Here is a 17462-nt window from a genome sequence, read left to right as displayed (position 1 = left end):
AAATTTAACGAATATGTTTCCTTCGAAAACTTTCGACGAAATTTGAATTCTGTAAAGAATTTTGATGAAAAATTTTTTCGTCAAAAACTTTCGATGAGAATGTGTTTTGTTGAAATTTTTGATGGAAATATTTTGCATCAAAAATTTTGATGAATATGTTTTTTTTTTTTAAATATTTTGTCGAAATTTAGATTTCGTAAAAAAATTTGACAAAAAAAATTTTCCATCAGAATTTTTTACTGAAATGTTTTTAGTCACAAATTTTGATGAAAATATTATTCGTCAAAACATTTTGCGAAAAATTTTGATTGAAATGTTTTTTGTAAAAAATTTTGACGCAAATTTTTTACGTCGAAACTTTTTGATGGAAATGTGCTTCGTCAAAATTTTGGTTGAAAATATTTTTGTTGAAAGTTTCGACGGAATTATAGAATAATTTTGACTGAATTTTTTTTTCGTAAAATTTTTTTGTTAGTGATTATGACAAAATTTAGTGTCGTCTTTAGTTTTGAAGGAAATTTTTTGACGTATATGATTTTCATCAAAAAAATTATCACTGTTTTTGACGAAATATTTTTCGTCGATAAATTCTGTCGATATTTGAGACTTTTCTAATAATGTCACATTTATGTAGTTTTCACGCTTTAATGCTAAGGGTAGATAAGTAATTTTTAATATTTTCTCTCTTAAACTCTCTAAATTGGGGGAACTTTAATTTTAAAAAGAAGGAAGATTTTGCAAGGTTTAGTAAAAATCTCCAATTTCTTTTTCTCATTTTTTTAAACTCACAAACAAAGAAAGTGTTTACTAAAATCCTCCCTTTCCTTTCCTTTCCTTCCCTTTCCAATTCCTTCGTTTGATGGTCATAGGGAGACAATAGTGCATGTTCTTCGGGACTGCTTATGCCTCAAACCCCTTTAGTTTGTGTTGTAATTATTCTTCACCCAATGCGAGCGTAGAATTTTTTTTTTTTTTTCAGCTGGAATTAGGTGACTGCATTCACCACAACCTTTCCAACCATCTTTGCAAGCATGAGGATATGGAGGTGTGTGTTCCGTGATTCATCAGGAACTTGACTCCATGGCTTTGAGCGTGCGTAACTTAAGGTCTTCTAGTGTGTCCTTATGATGGAAATATGGGGTATGAGAAAAAATGAGTGACCCAACCTCTACATTCTCTAAACTTACCTGTTGGCCTACAATATTGCGCTTTTTAAGAAATATCGAAGTAGAAATTTACATTTGTATCTTACATTTTAGATTATATATATAATTTATTTTAAATCCAATAATAATCAAACAAGTATCTGAAAATATATCTAGTAAAAAAAAATTATCCGTAAATATATGAAAAAAGTTACAATTAAAAAAAAAATCATATGAAAATAAATTTTGATAAGAGATTTCACAAATTTGTATATAGCTTTTCAAAGAAAATCAAATTCGCCTAATAAGTAGGTTAATTAAATCTCTTATTGAAAAAGTAAAATATTGTATACTTTTTGTGATTCTACCTATTTATAATGCATAGACCTATAAACACTTACAATCCCTGTACTATACACGCACACTGTAAATAATATCATAATTAATTAAATGATCATAAGCTGCCATTAGAAAAACCACAAGCAGATAGTTATAGAGCGTAGCAAATTAGTTCAAAACATCCCATGATATAGCATTAACTAAATAGGTTCTGTTGGAACTTGGAATGGCTTCAAGTATAATGTCATCCCAGGTCCACCGACAAATAAAAACATTCAGTTTTAATAAAAAAAAAAAAAAAAGAAGTTGCAGGAGCCATCAAGCACAAAGTACTTGCTTATTACATAAATAAGTTTATCCATACTTGAAAAGTCAAAGCTGGAATCCTGGTCTTTAAAGTTACAGCCAGGAATTACTCATCACCATCTTCATCAATAATTATTAATCCCTTGCATTTGCAGACGGGGCATTGGTTCTTCCGCCTGAGCCATCCTATGATGCAGCCAATGTGAAATATGTGCACACAATCCAGCCTCCCAACTTGTTCTCCATTGACATAGAACTCCTAAATATGTAAAAAAACAAAACCAAGATCTTAGAACTTGAGATGTGAACATGCACATACTCTCCATAAAAAGAAAGTAAAACATAAAAGAGACAATAAGTAGATAAAAATGCAATTTAGATTGGAGAAATAGGCTTAACACAATAGTAGAAATGAGACAAAGAAATTAGTTTTCTCAATCATCAATAAAAAGAGTTCCATTTTTTGATCTAAACTCTCAAAATTCCTCGTTGGTTACTCTCGAATGAATCAAAATGTAACGAGTCTCACCTGGCAAATGCAGCATGCTTCTTTATTTTCTGGAGTCTCATCGGAAACGAATTTTTGAGGCCTAATATGCTTCATGACCTGTTCCTCAGTAAGTCCCATGTTCTCCTCTTCATATTCTTCTTCTTCGAAATCATCATCCTGCAGCTTCAAATCATTATTTCCAGGGTAATATTCAAGTCAAATAGTTTATTCTAAACTAGGACCACCATTGGAGTTTTCTTTCTTCAACAGGAAAATAAGTGCAAATGCAATGCTTCCTTCAAACAAGAATTTAATAAAAATAAAATAAAATGCTAATCATGAGTTGCTTCACTATTAAATATATCAAATTTAGGCCGTGTGAAACGTTAACCTCATCCTGTTGCGGGTCTCTTACCTCAAGCAAATGTAATACAACTGAATAGTCGAGGACCATCATTTCCTGTAGGGCACGTTTGTAAATTAGAGATGATTAGAAGTTAATGACTAAAGCAAACTGAATTTTATCATGTTAGAATATTCTAGCTTTAAAAGGGATGGCTCAATTAATAAATCCTATAAGATTGTGCATGTCCCTTATTTCACTTACCAATTAATGACTTAAAATCAACAGTACCATAAACAGAAAATGTATGTAAGGTTTAACTTCTGCCAACAGATATAGGATTTGAGTGGAAGAACATCCCGCCAACGTGGATCAAATTGTAAGAGGTTATTCTAACTTAACCAGTAATCTCAAATTCGAGTCTCAACGAATGTAGTTGTGTTAAAATTTAGTAAGGAGAAATTTGTCCATCATGTGGTCTTACTTGACTCCAATTGGAGTAGTCAAGTAATTGATGAACACGTGAATAATATTAAAAATAAAAATAAAAATCCAGCCATATATAATTGAGAAAAGTTTTTCTCAAGTTACATAAATTTTTTTATCTCATGTCATAGACACATCGCAATCCGAGCCAGCATTTCTTTTTCTTTTTTCTTTTCTTTTAACCGTGGGACCCACCCAATTATGTCTCTACATGAGATAATATTATCTCATCTAACATGAGAAAAGCATTGCCCTATATAATTAGGTGAAAATCTACCTGAAACAGTAGAGTCTGACCAGCGCGTAAACGTTGCACGATAGTGCGAGCCTGTTACACATGGAAATTCATGAAAACATCTAACTAGGTAAAGGCTAAAATAGTTACCAGATCAATTACGACGAAAAAGAAACAGAAATTTCTACATCAAACTCAAAAGAAAATTGTGATATCATTTGCAACTTGAACATATGATCAACAGTGTATAATAATGTGTCAATACTACACTTGTTTGGTGCACCAAAGTTTCGTATACTTGATACTATAATTTCCCAAGACTGGATTCAGGAAACTCATGTCCTTTTGAAATTCCGTAAAAGCCTTCACAAAGACTCCATGTCTGGTCAAAATGACACGCTAGAACTAAGAAATAATGCATTTTTTTTGTTAGGATTATGCACTTTGGAAAGGTTATGGAATTATGCATCTCCACAATAGGTATAATTACATATATAAATCCAATAATAAGAGTAACTAAATTGGGTTGGTTTAACTATCATATGTTTCACAATATTTGACGTTCTATTAATGTAAGTTTCAGAAAATATGTGAACTATGTTAGATCTAATACTACAAACATAATTAGCATTTCACTTCATTGAACATTATATTCCCACTTCACTTGCAATGATAAAAATCAAATTCCATTTTCTAATATTGTCACATCTATCAATTCTTGGCTTTATGGCTATAGACTATCCAGAAAAGCATGTTAACAATAAATTCACATGAATTTTAACATCTAAGAAGGCAAGTATTAATTAAGCATACCTGAGCCATCAACCTGCGTCTCATTATAGACCTAAAAGAAGGCGATGATATAGTAAGGGGCACAGAGTTAACACCAGCTTGAATCTCAGATGTTGCAGCTGAATTGTGCTCGTTCTCAGGTCTAGAATTTCCAACTGGTCTTGAAAACTGCATTTGCTGCGATGGAGACAGAAGGGTCCAATTTGGCACAGGGAAAGCAAATGCTCGACCTCCAGGATAGTTCGAAATTTGCATTGGTGTCTCCAAAGGAACCAATGCAGGAACATTCGATGCATTAACACCACTGAAAGAGGCATATTGTCCAGAAGGGTGGGGAACATTTCCAAAATAGATTGCAGTTCCACTTCCAAATTGAACTTGAGGACCAAGCATGACATTTCCTTGAATGTTTCCCTGGCTATAGTAGGGCATCATTGCTGGAGGAGCATTTCCTGAACTCACATAATGAACTTCACGAACACTAGGAGGAAACCGAATTCGACGTGGATTTGAGGAACTTGCACCAAATGAAAAAGTTTCGTAATGTGCATGAATGAACCTTCTTCCATAACTGTTTGGGGGTGCAAATGCCTCTGGAGGTGTAGGGCCTGTGAAATGCACATTAATATTACTCTGAAAGTTTTCAGTCTGTGCAGGTTGACTCAAGGGTTGCATCTCAGAAACTGAAGCTACAGGAACATTGTTATTGACATTGACATTAGAAGAAGAACCCCTTCGTTTAGCTGTTCCAGCAGCAGCACCCATGCTGGAACTTTCACCTACTAAAAATTCTCTCGGAACATCATCAGTTGAGCTTCTCTTGATAGGTAAAACATTATTGTTCCTTTGATTCATGGAAGGATTAATGTTCCCTACACGTTCAGCAGTTGAGTCTACATTACTCTGAGGGATAGTACGAGTAGTCCCTTGATATTGAAGCACATTTGATCCAGAAAACCTTTGAGGACTTATAGTAAGGGAACCCGAAGGAGGAGTCAATCTCTGCATTGTAGCAACGGTATCATGGTGTGAAACAGCAGCACCGCGACCATTACTTAGAACAATATTAGCACTCTCTTGAGGGAGATTCATGTATTGTCCATAAAACCTAGATTGGAGCAATTGACCCCTTCCATAAGTGAAGGAACTTGAAGAAGAACGAAACCTTCTTGTCCTGTTTCGAATGTTTGCATTACCAGTAACTTGTCCGATTTGGCCTCCTGTATAAGGACATCATAGAGTTAAACAGTGCAAGCAATGTATAGATATATCATGCATGCGTTTATCCTTGTATAACCCAAATCATGATCATGGTCAATTTAAAATTTTTGAGGGATAAGGAATTATAGGTGATCTCACCTTGAGGGTTCATTGTGTGGTTTTCCTAGTGAGTTGGTAAACCTGCATGGGAACCAAAAGAAAAATACTATTGAACATTGTAATAATATTTGAAGGTAAGCATTGTTTGGAAAATTCTGCCCAAAGTGGTAATTAAAACAAAAAATGGATTGCATGTATATCAGGAACCAAAACTAGTTTGCATTAAACACTAACATGTGGAGTTCAACTTCGAGGGAAAGAATCAAGATAACCAATATGAAAGCCCACACATAATTTATTTGCTTTGTTATGGATAGAAATACCCTAATCATAGGTTGATGAATAATTATAGTTCTTAGCCAAGTATACTGCATACCCTTCTAATCCAATTTAGTCTCATCCTATACCCATGCACCCACACAAGGTTAAATGCACAATCACTTAGCTGGTTACTACAATCCCACACATATAAATATGGGTCTTTACTCTTTAAGTAAGGAATTTATACTTTTTTTTTTCTTCTATATTTTCTTATCTACCTAGATTCGCTCTTTGCTATCTCTTCTCTTCCACGAATTTGACTTCTCCTTCCCTTGAATTATACTAATCTCCATGTTTGAATCCTGTGGTCCCACTCTTCATCACCTCTTATCTTGCTAAATCTTGGATAGTATTTACACAATCAACCTTGGATAGTCTTATCTTACTAAATCTAACTTTAGATGTACTTCAACTTTGTAACTCAGACAACCTCGGACTACACTAACTTTGAGCTTCAAGCTCTCTCTATTCCTCACCATTTCTCTTCCCAATCTTAAAGCTCAAACACCCCCACTCGTACTACACTAATATTTCAAAACCCATTTGTCCACTCCATTAATTCTTCAAACCTCTTCTCTTACGTGATCCTTACTTCACATCTATCTTTAGAACTCTTACCCTTGGAAATTCTCCCAAACTCTTTTCCGTGCAGTTTTGGCGCAGAGACACTTTATTTATTATAACATTAGAACCTATATGATAAAACTAATTTCCACTTGACTTTGAAACTTCCTAGTTCGTATCTTCCGCAACCTGACGTCACACAAAATAACTAGGCCTGCCTTGGAATCCTCAGTCAGACAAAAGTCACAAAACTGATCCTTTAATTCTGACACCCCATTTATTAGCCTATTTACTATCATTCAAAAAATAATAAATAATGTAATAATATAATAAGAAATAAATTATTCTATTTACTTTTTTTTTTTATATCTATTTTATCTATCACTTTCAACATTTAGATTAGAATTTTAATTAATTTTTATTATTTCTCTTTATTTTTGAGATTCTGATCTAAATATTGGAGATTGGTAGATAAAATAAGCATGAAAAATAATATATTACATATGTTATTCTATCTATCTTTTTTTATATATATCTATCTTATCTTTCACTCTCCAATATTATTGTTAGATCATAATTTCCACTAAATTTTAATAAAATAAAATAATTTTAAATTATAAAATAATAAAAAAATTAAATTAATCAAATCAATAAAATTACTGACGGTTTTACATTTCATGTTGAATATAATTTTCGTCTGAAAAAAATCTATATACTCTTCTCATGAGTGAGGAATAGGTTCCGATAAAAGCAGAAAAATGTGTGATTTTTTTAAATGAAAATAGATATGTGCCGATAAAATTGTAATTAAAATAAATAATAATAGTTTAATCTTAATTTTACTTTTGACAAATGAAAACCCTAAATACCAAATTGCACAGAACATCAATTTGTATAAAAATAAAATTGAGATTCATAGATACCATGAATCCTCGACAAATTAAGTTGATGGAGAATAATGCAAGCAGACTGAGCACAAATGAGGAATGAAATAACACATGCATACACATCAAAATCCCATTTTAAAAAATCATTTAACAAAATCAATAGTCATAAGAAAGTGGTCATGCCCGTTAATAAAATGAATCTCATCCATTTATGTCACATAAACAAGCTAGATGTAGAAATCGAGAAGAGATTATACCCAAAAGATCTGTGAGTATAAGAAATGATAGGCGCTGGGACAGGAAAGTTGGTGGCTCTGGCTTCACTCACAATTTGTTTTACTCTGTGTTTCTCTAGTGTGTATATCTATCAAAAGTGAAGCATGTGATTGCTTCACTTCAAGATTTAATAGAGATGGTTGTGGGGACCACCCTAGATTTTGAATTGGATGCAATTTTTTATTTCAATATTATAGAAAATTCTGTTTCTGACTTAGTGTACTTATATGGCAACTCTTGAAATGTTAGAAACGCTTGCAGTAGTAAGGTGTCAAGGAGGGCTGTTGACAAATTGTTCCACGCCCTTGTACTGCAATTCCTCGTGTCACCTCTTTGCCCATTACTTATTATATTCACTCTATTGTCTAGTTCTTAATTTTTTGAATTTAAAATTTTTTGTAACTCCCCCTCCAATTATTTTAAAATATATTGGTGAGAAAACAAAAGGAAAACTCTCACGTTCTTTTGCTTTCTGCATTTGTTATATGTTTTTTTGGTTCGAATCACAATTAATCGGTCCTTATTGGTGATCAGATACTAAATAATTTATATATATATATATATATATATATATATATATATATATATATAATTTACTTTTTTTTATTAGGTAAAATATTCATACTACCAAATTTTTCTGTTACCACTCTAATCACCATTGAATTAAAGAAAAGTTGAATGGAAAGAGAAAAAAATAAAATAAATCCAATAATAATTAAAGTGGTAATAGAAAAATTTGGTAATATAAATATCCTACTTCCTATTTTATATTATAGATTTCTTTTGTTTTCCATTCAACTCTTTATCTATTTTATCGATTTTGAATTGAGGGTTGTGTATGTATTAATGAAACGCTCTCTTCTCTATTTCTTTATATTTGGCATGTCAACAATTATATTTTTCCCATTCAGTTTTCTTTTTTTACCTCAATTTCTGAATATGTCTATCAAAAAAATAGAAAAATATTTCTATTTTTATTATAGAAACAAATTTTCTGCTACTCACATAAAAGTAAATAGATCTCAATATTAAGAGAAGAAAGAAAAAAAAAATTAGTGAGAACAACTCATTTTATATCAATGTGACAAAAAATATTTTCTACATTAAAAGCAAAAATATTTAACCCTAAAAAGAAAAATAGCCTTTTACTCTTCCTTTATTACAGTCATATGCATTTATTTCGGTCATCGCTCAATTTTTTTTTTCTTTCTATTTTCTAAGATTTTGAATTCAAGGTCATGCGCATGTAGATTGTCAGTTTTGGCAAGATTTTAATTGACTTGCCTAGTAAATATTAATTTTTGTAATAATTAGGTGGAAAGACATGTGATTTTTTTTTTTTTGGAACATGAGAGACATGTGATTTAATTATTTTTTAATGATATAATTAAAGAAAGGAAAGTCTCTTATATAAATAATAAATTTAAATAAATATATTGAAAATATCTAATATTAAGGACATCATTGAATGTTTTTAATGACCGTTTTTTGTTCAAATATATTTTAAAATGTTTTATTTAAATATTTAAATTCCAATAGTTTCTCTCAATATATATAATCTAAGATTCAAATATAATTTTTAAACACTTAAAATATATTTTCATATATTATAAAGTCATATGCAATTAAAGAAAAGAATAAATAAAAAACTGTTGGCCAACCATCCTTATTTTTTTTTAGATATTCCAATCGATTCATCGCTTTGAGATTAATTCTATTCAAGATGTGTCCCAGGATTAAGGATTTAAACCCCTCCCAAAGACAATATTGGAGAGGATCTAATACATGCTCTCACTTTCACCTACTCAATTCCTTGTCATCAATTGAACTACTATCATTTGGTTCCGTATTTCCTATCTCTATCACCAAAACTCTATATAAATAAATAATTCAAAATATTGGTTTATTTAAAAACTCAGAGGCGTAAGAATTTAAAGATATGTTTGATAATTCAATAATATTATTTTAAAAAACTTAGTTTTTATTAAAAAATAGGAGAAATGTTCAGTGTATGGGAGATCACTAAATGCATTCAACATGACATCTTTCTTTATTTAAATCAATATTAAATAAAATTAATTCACTTAATATATAGTTTACTATTTGTAATTGTCCTCACTTTTCTTTGACTCTCATTTAGCAAGTAAATTTAAAATGAATTTATGATTTTCTTTTCATTTTTGTCACAAATAAAATTTTTTTTGTTGGTAAAATGTCACAAATAATTTAATTACTATCATATGTGTGTATATTTGTGCCTTCAAGAACGTAGTATGTATTTGCATGCTTGTGTATCAAAAATTAAAAAAGCTTTTCTTTGAAAATATTTTCCTAATATTTTTAACAAATGAAAATAATAGTTTAGGTAAAAATATATAATATCAAGGAGTTCATTGAATTAATGTGTTCAATAATAATTTTTTTATTACAAGATTTATTAAATTTTTTGTTGAAATAATTAAACTAGAATTATTTGCTTGAATACAATCTAATTTATAAAATAAATTTGTTATAAAACTAAGAAAGAAAATAAAAATATATTATAAAACTAAGATAGAAAATAGAGAAAGTATGAAATAAAGGGAGAAAGTAGGACAATATCACCAATTCTTATTAGTTTATTTTTTTATAGAGAACACATCCCTTTATATAAGACTTTGAGAATGAATAGGGAGACTAATTACACAACAATGCACCATTATGCAAGATGGTTACAATTCAAGCTTGTATTACTTTTAAAACGGGCCAAGGCAGGGTAGGCCACAAACAATCCAAGTCGTAGGCCACTAACTTGCTAGACTGGTTATGCTCGTGCGTGTGTGTGTACGTGCGGATGAATAGATGGCTATATGTGTAGGGATGTACGAGTATGAGGATATTGATCGTACTACCATAAAATTTAAAAATATTTACTGAACGTGAGAGATCAATTTTTTCTTCTTCAAACTATCACGTTACTAAACTCGCAACAACACACAACGAGAATGGATTGGCCACGTTGTGTGTGCATTGAGGCCACAAAACTCACCAAATAGTCTAGCAAGTATAGCAGTCCAGGTGGTAGGCTTTCGTCTAAAAAAGCGAGAGATGAGGTGGTTTCAAAACTAAACCCGCTTTACTCACCACTAGAAAAGTCAAGATTTTCGACGGAAATTTTCGACGAAAAATATTCTGTCCAAATTAAAGACGAAAATTTCAATGGAAAATGTATTCCGTCGATAATTTTTTACGGAAATTATTTTCCGTAAAAAATATTCGACGAAAATCTGATTCTGTCGAAGATTTTCTACGAAAATCTGATTCCGTCGAAGATTTTCCACGGAAAAATAATTTCGTCGGAAATAATTTCAAAAAAAATAAATCTAAAAGAAATTAATTTTATGAATTTTTCGACGGAATTCTAATTCCGTCGAAGATTTTCCACAGAAAAAGAATGTCGTCGAAATCAATTTCAAAAAAATAAATCTAAAAAGAAATTCATTTTATGAAATCTTTGACGAAAAACGAATTCTGTCGAAGATTTACCACGGAAAAGAGATTCCGTCGAAGATTATCCACGGAAATGAAATTCCGTCGAAATCAATTTCAAAAAAAAAATCAAAAAAAAAATAATTTTATGAAATCTTCGACGGAAAACTAATTCCGTCGAAGAATTTCCACAGAAAAATGATTCCGTCGAAAACAATTTCAAAAAAATAAATGAAAAAAGAAATTAATTTTATGAAATCTTCGACGGAAAACTGATTCCGTCGAAGATTTATCACGAAAAAGTAATTCCGTCGAAAACAATTTCAAAACAATAAATCAAAAAGAAATTAATTTTATGAATTTTTCGACAGAATCTCTATTCCGTCGAAGATTTTCCACGGAAAAGGAATTTCGTCGAAAACAATTTCAAAAAAAATAAAACAAAAAAAAATTAATTTTATGAAATCTTCGACGGAAAACTGATTCCGTCGAAGATTCCCCACGGAAAATTAATTCCGTCGAAAACAATTTCAAAACAATAAATCAAAAAGAAATTAATTTTATGAATTTTTCGACAGAATCTCTATTCTGTCGAAAATTTTCCACGGAAAAGGAATTCCGTCGAAAACAATTTCAAAAAAAGAAATTAATTTTATGAAATCTTCGACGAAAAACTGATTCCGTCGAAGATTTTCCACGGAAATGGAATTCCGTCGAAAACAATTTCAAAAAAATAAATGGAAAAAGAAATTAATTTTATGAAATCTTCGACCGAAAATTGATTCCGTCGAAGATTTTCAACGGAAATGGAATTCCGTCGATAACAATTTCAAAAAAATAAATAAAAAAAGAAATTAATTTTATGAAATCTTCGACGGAAAACTGATTCCGTCGAAGATTCATCGCGGAAAAGTAACTCCGTCGAAAACAATTTCAAAAAAATAAAACAAAAAAAAATTAATTTTATGAAATGTTCGACGGAAAACTGATTCCGTCGAAGATTTTCCACGGGAATGGAATTTCGTCGAAAACAATTTCAAAAAAAAAAAAATCAAAATTTTTTTTTTTTATGAAATATTTGACGAAAAACTGATTCCGTCAAAGATTTTCCACGGAAATGAAATTTCGTCGAAATCAATTTCAAAAAAATAAATAAAAAAACATTAATTTTATGCAAATTTCGACGAAAATCATATTTTCGTCAAATATTTTTCACGGAAAAATAATTCCGTCGAAAACAATTTCAAAAAAATAAATCAAAAAGAAATTAATTTTATGATTTTTTCGACCGAATTATTATTCCGTTGAAGATAAGCTTGAATTTGGAAGACTAAAACATTGCTAGACATTAAATTGGCATTGTTTCCTTTATATGGCTCTTAGCCATTTACATAGGAAGTATGTTTTAGGAGTGATTGTTTGTGCTACTGAGCACTTATATGGATCTAAATATTATATGAATAAAAAGAAAAATGAATAAATTCTTTCTTTGGCCTTATATGTGAAATTGGACGTTATGAGAGTGGGATTATATCCCCATTTATACGAGAAAACAAACGGAACTTTGTCCTTGACACATCCATCTGGAATGACATTTGTGGTCATATCCTAATTGCCTTATGTGATCTTTGACTATGGTCATTGATCATGGATGTATTACAGAATGAAAGAAAAGAAAGAAGTATGTTATGAACAAGTAAGAAAATATGTATGAGTTGCAATATATCATGTGAATGTAAGGGAAAGAAAAGAAAAGAAAAAAGAGAGAAAATTATTTTTAAAAATCTTTTGTACTTGATTAATTTTTAAACCATTAGGGGTTTAAGTGAAAAAATGTGTAACCACAGTGGGTTTAAGTGATAAATTTAAAATCACGGGGGGTCTACGTGATATTTTTAGGAGATTATTAAAAAAATTTCTTATCTTATTTTGATAATACATATTTAATTTGGGGGCAGTTATACTTACCACCAGATAAGTTTACCACCCTTACAACCAATCTCCTAACCGTCCGATTAAAATTAAATCCAACGGTTCATAACATTCCCTTATAATCCTAAATCTTACTCTCTCATCCCCTCTCTATCTCTAGGTTTAGGATCTGCACACACCTCTCTCTCTAAATTCTTTCAAGCTCGTGGCTGGCAAGTCCATCTTGTTCGTACATATAAAAATTAAAATTAGGAAGAAGCTCAGGAACGACGAGCACAATATATATTGGAGCTAATTTTTTTACTCTAGGGTTCTTTGATATTCGTGCTGGAGGTGCTTGTATTATTATCATGATTATAACAACGAAGTCAGTGTGCCATTTGTGAAATTTTATGTCTGTAAATATGCTAATAACAACGAACAGAAACAATGCCTGATTATGCGTTGATTTCTAGGTCCTTTTGAAATATGCTCTATTAATTTTTATCGCAAAGCAAATGTGTGATTATCAATCAGTTCTTGTGCTTTCTGCTGATTGAATCTTGATAATCGTCAGAAACTGCACTGGAAATAATTATGTTTACTTACGATTAGTTTATTGCTAAGATTTTTATTTTGTTGTGAAATGACTGAGAGAGTTGATTCCCAAACCTAGAGAGAGGTGTGTGCAGATCCCAAACCTAGAGAGAGACAAAGAGGGGATGAGAGAGAAAAAATTAGGATTATAAGGAATAATTATGGGCCGTTAAATTTAATTCTAATTTATAGCTTAGGAGATTGGTTGTAAGGGTGGTAAACTTACCTGGTGGTAAGTATAACCGTCCCCATTTACTTTATGTTAAACAAATTTTATTCTATTTTTTAAATATATTTAAATAATGTAAAAAAATTAAGATAGAGTTATAAATTAATTCCTAAATAAATTACTTGCAAGATATTGGAATATAAATTTTAATTATTAAGACAACAACGGTGAAACTGATATATTTCGTTATCACAAGGTAACTAAGACTTTAGGGTTAAATGATATTTTTTTTAGGGAAAACTTCATTTTCACCCATTGTGGTTTTGTGATAAATTGATACCACGAGAGGTTAAATGATAAATTATTTAAGCACAATGGGTCTAAGTGATAAGTTTAAAACCACAGGGAGTCGTAATGATAAAACACAAAACCACAATGGGTGAAAATGAAATTTTCCCTTTTTTTTAAATCACAATGAGTGTGTGATATATATTTTGCATTCAGATGACGTCTGTTTAGGGTTCACCTTCAAGGTCATGACACTTCTTCGCCCACCATTACTGACCTCTGTTTGTAAGTTTTTTTTTTCGTTTTCTTCATGAGCCCCATCTCTGATAATGGAAAGCTTTGATTTTTTTTGGTTTTGTTTATGTTGTGGGGAATTTCAGGTTTTGATTGCTATTGACAAGGACTCTGCTACTTGCTTCACTTTCTGTTTCAAAGCACTTCTTGAGGTATTGCTTCTCATCACTGTATGTGTTAGTCGATAGTTTATGGCTAAGGCAAATATCTCTGTTTATTTTGGAGCTAGCTAGGTTTTACGCTTTGCAGCTAATTAGTTGTTACCCTTGGAGGGGGAATGGAGACTGGGGCCACATTGTTATTTTACATTCCCAAGAAAAAGTGATAACCATTTGCAGCAAGCTAGCCACGTTGCCCATCAACAGAAAGGTCTGGTTTTTCCAGAAAACTCTAGTATACTCTTAGTGTACTGTCGATGGAGGTGAAGGGATAACTAGTAGTTTTATAATAGGGAAATTAATTTAAAAAACTCTGAAATAGCAATGAAGGATATTTTGATGTTTTGGAGCAACTGAGCCATAGATCCTACACTGCCAATTCTCGTGTCCATAGTAATGTAAGCAAGCACATGCCCTTGCCCACAATCTCTGACGTGCATGTGACCCTAGATGGAGTCATGTTTGGGTGCCGAAATGGACTTTGAGAATATGGTTAGGCCCCTTTATGTTTTCCACTTTACTTATAATCCATCTGACACGTTGCATTCTGTCACGTAGACTCAGTTGCATTTTGTGTTTAATGTAAAAAAAAACCAGTACAATAATGTGATACTCCTATGACCTGTGTTGTCTTGACAACCCTGAAAACCCCAATAAGATGAATAAATCAATTCAGATCATGAGTGAAGTAAAACCAATTCAGATTAAGTTCTCTTGAATAACAATTTTATTGATCATGCATAGCCTATACTCAAAATCACAAAAAAAAAAAAAAACATAGTGAGGGTATTAACCTGTTTTGGTGGGAACAACCCTCCAATTGCCAGGACCATGTTCCTGTATATAAGAGACCAATATGATATCTTCTTCAGGGGTCCAAGGACCTTTCTTGACACCTTTTTTGTCACAACAAGGTGGCCTTCCCATGTCTCCTTGTTTTCTTTCTCTCTTTATTTCACAACCTTTATACTTGTCGTCCTCTATGTGTGGTAGTTCCGAGGAGGTTATTGCTAGAAAAAGCAAATAAAGATGAAAGAAAAGTGTATTGATACGATAAAGAGGAACCAAAGAACAGTTTAAAAGTTACACATGGAAATTTCTTGTCGGATAATATTGAATAGTCAGAGAGACAAAGAAGCATCCTTTGCAGTCACGCACACTCATCTATATGACTATATATATATATATATATCTACTTAAGTATAGATGCTGTATGCTATATATATATAAATTTCTCATCTATAATTTATTTAAACTATTCCAACTCAACATATTAAGTCACTGAAGTAGTTAACTTGGATTTTCTTGGGCAACCACGAACTCATTAACCCATTATCCAATTTTCTATTATTTAGCTTAGAATAAAACATGTTCTGTAATTCAGTTCAGAGGTAAGTCTTTATTTTTCCATTCATGTTTTTCTATTTCATATTTCTAATATTTACAACAGGGCACAACCAATGTTGAGTTTGTCAACCGAGGAGGCAATCTTTATACATGTCATAATGTCCTCAAAGTATAACTGTGCTTGAATTTTGGTTGACCAATAGTTTATCTTACAAAGAAATATTTACCTATTGTTTCCCCGCCTTTCAATCAGGCATATCCGGACGCTTTCCACAGTTGGTCTATAAAAAATATCAAAACATTCTTAGGAGGCGTCATATAGACTTCCAGGTTAGTTTGCTCCATTTCTGCATTTGTGAGGTACTTTCAAAGCATGCATTCATACAAATTATGCTTTTTTATTTTATTTTTAACAAGCTACACTCTATCTTCTTTGCCATACATGTCACGATATTCTGTCTCATTACATATTAATTCAGAAGCTTTAAAGAAGATATGCTCTTTCAAAATGTTCACATTCTATGTCATTCATTCCTTTAATACTACATGTTCATGGTATGGTTTGCAGAGTTCTTTTCATTTTTAACTCTATGGAAGGATCAAATGATAGGAGTTGGATGCACAATCGCATAGATGATTCAAGGTCAATCACTTTACAATTCCAACATGGAAATGAAAGGTTCATACAGTTTGCAATTGAAAATAGCACCAACTCAACGACTGAGTTTCGTTGTCCTTGTAAGAAGTGCAAGTGTACGAAATTTCATAATGCAGACACAGTGAGGGTGTATTTGTGTAAGTACAGCTTCATGCCTGATTATTATTGTTGGTCGAGTCATGGAGAATCTCATCCGAATCCTCCCCCAGTGGTTGAAAGACACTCATATTATGGCGGAAGTGGTCAACGAGATAACTATGAACAATATGAGCAATTGATCATGGATGCTGCAGGTCCACATATTGGAGCGCACCTACAGGGTGACACAGATGAAATTCAACAGTTAATGCATGAAGATCCTAATCCGGAAACACAACAATTTTTCAACATGCTTCAAGCTTCCCAACTTCCATTGTGGGATGGTTGTGAGACACACACCACCTTATCTGCTTGTCTGACAGCCCTAAGCTTGAAAACAGATTATCGAATGACTGAGGGGTGCTTCAATCAATGGATGAAGTTTGTTGGAGATGTCTTGCCAAAAGGGCATTCCATGCCAAAGGATTTTTATAATGCAAAAAAATCTGTGAAGAATCTCGGTCTTAAAGGAGAGAAGATACATTGTTGCCCCACTGGATGCATGTTGTTCTATAAAGAACATTCACAACTTGTTAAATGTGAATTTTGTGGGGAAAATCGATATAAATATGTAACAAAAAATGGAAAGGAGAAAGCTTCAGCAGTAAAAAAAATGTGGTACTTCCCCCTTGTACCTAGGCTTCAAAGATTATACTCTTCAGAGCAGACAGCTTGTTAGATGAGATGGCATCGGGAACATGAAAGAAATAATGATTCCTTGACACATCCATCAGATGCTGAAGCATGGTTGCACTTTGATGAAACACATCATGATTTTGCTCAGGAACCCCGTAATGTCTGCCTTGGTTTATCTTCAGATGGGTTTGCTCCATTTGATATGACGGGGAAGACCTATTCTTGCTGGCCAGTCATTACCACTCCATATAATCTACCACCATAGATGTGCATGAGGAGAGAGTTCTTGTTTTT

The 17462-nt window shown here is 31.9% G+C and overlaps 2 protein-coding genes across 2 annotated transcripts; one reads left to right on the top strand and one right to left on the bottom strand.

Moving 5' to 3' along the window:
- Positions 1-1896: 1896 nt before the first annotated feature.
- Positions 1897-15316, bottom strand: LOC133283788 (uncharacterized). The gene is made up of 6 exons (XM_061480700.1): positions 15184-15316; positions 4158-5356; positions 3387-3437; positions 2672-2740; positions 2320-2463; positions 1897-2049 (listed from the first exon to the last, which is right to left on the bottom strand). Exons 1-6 carry the CDS (start codon positions 15314-15316, stop codon positions 1897-1899), a joined length of 1749 nt encoding a protein of 582 aa, XP_061336684.1.
- Positions 15317-16326: 1010 nt separating this feature from the next.
- On the top strand, positions 16327-17211 carry LOC133283812 (uncharacterized). The gene has a single exon (XM_061480723.1). It carries the CDS (start codon positions 16327-16329, stop codon positions 17209-17211), a length of 885 nt encoding a protein of 294 aa, XP_061336707.1.
- The last annotated feature ends 251 nt before the right edge of the window (positions 17212-17462 follow it).

This window comes from Gastrolobium bilobum, unplaced genomic scaffold, assembly GCF_033153095.1.
Source record: "Gastrolobium bilobum isolate Gb01-03AN ecotype WA unplaced genomic scaffold, APGP_CSIRO_Gbil_v1 utg2155, whole genome shotgun sequence".
Lineage (NCBI taxonomy): Eukaryota > Viridiplantae > Streptophyta > Magnoliopsida > Fabales > Fabaceae > Gastrolobium > Gastrolobium bilobum.
This window is presented reverse-complemented; position numbering and strand designations above follow the sequence as displayed.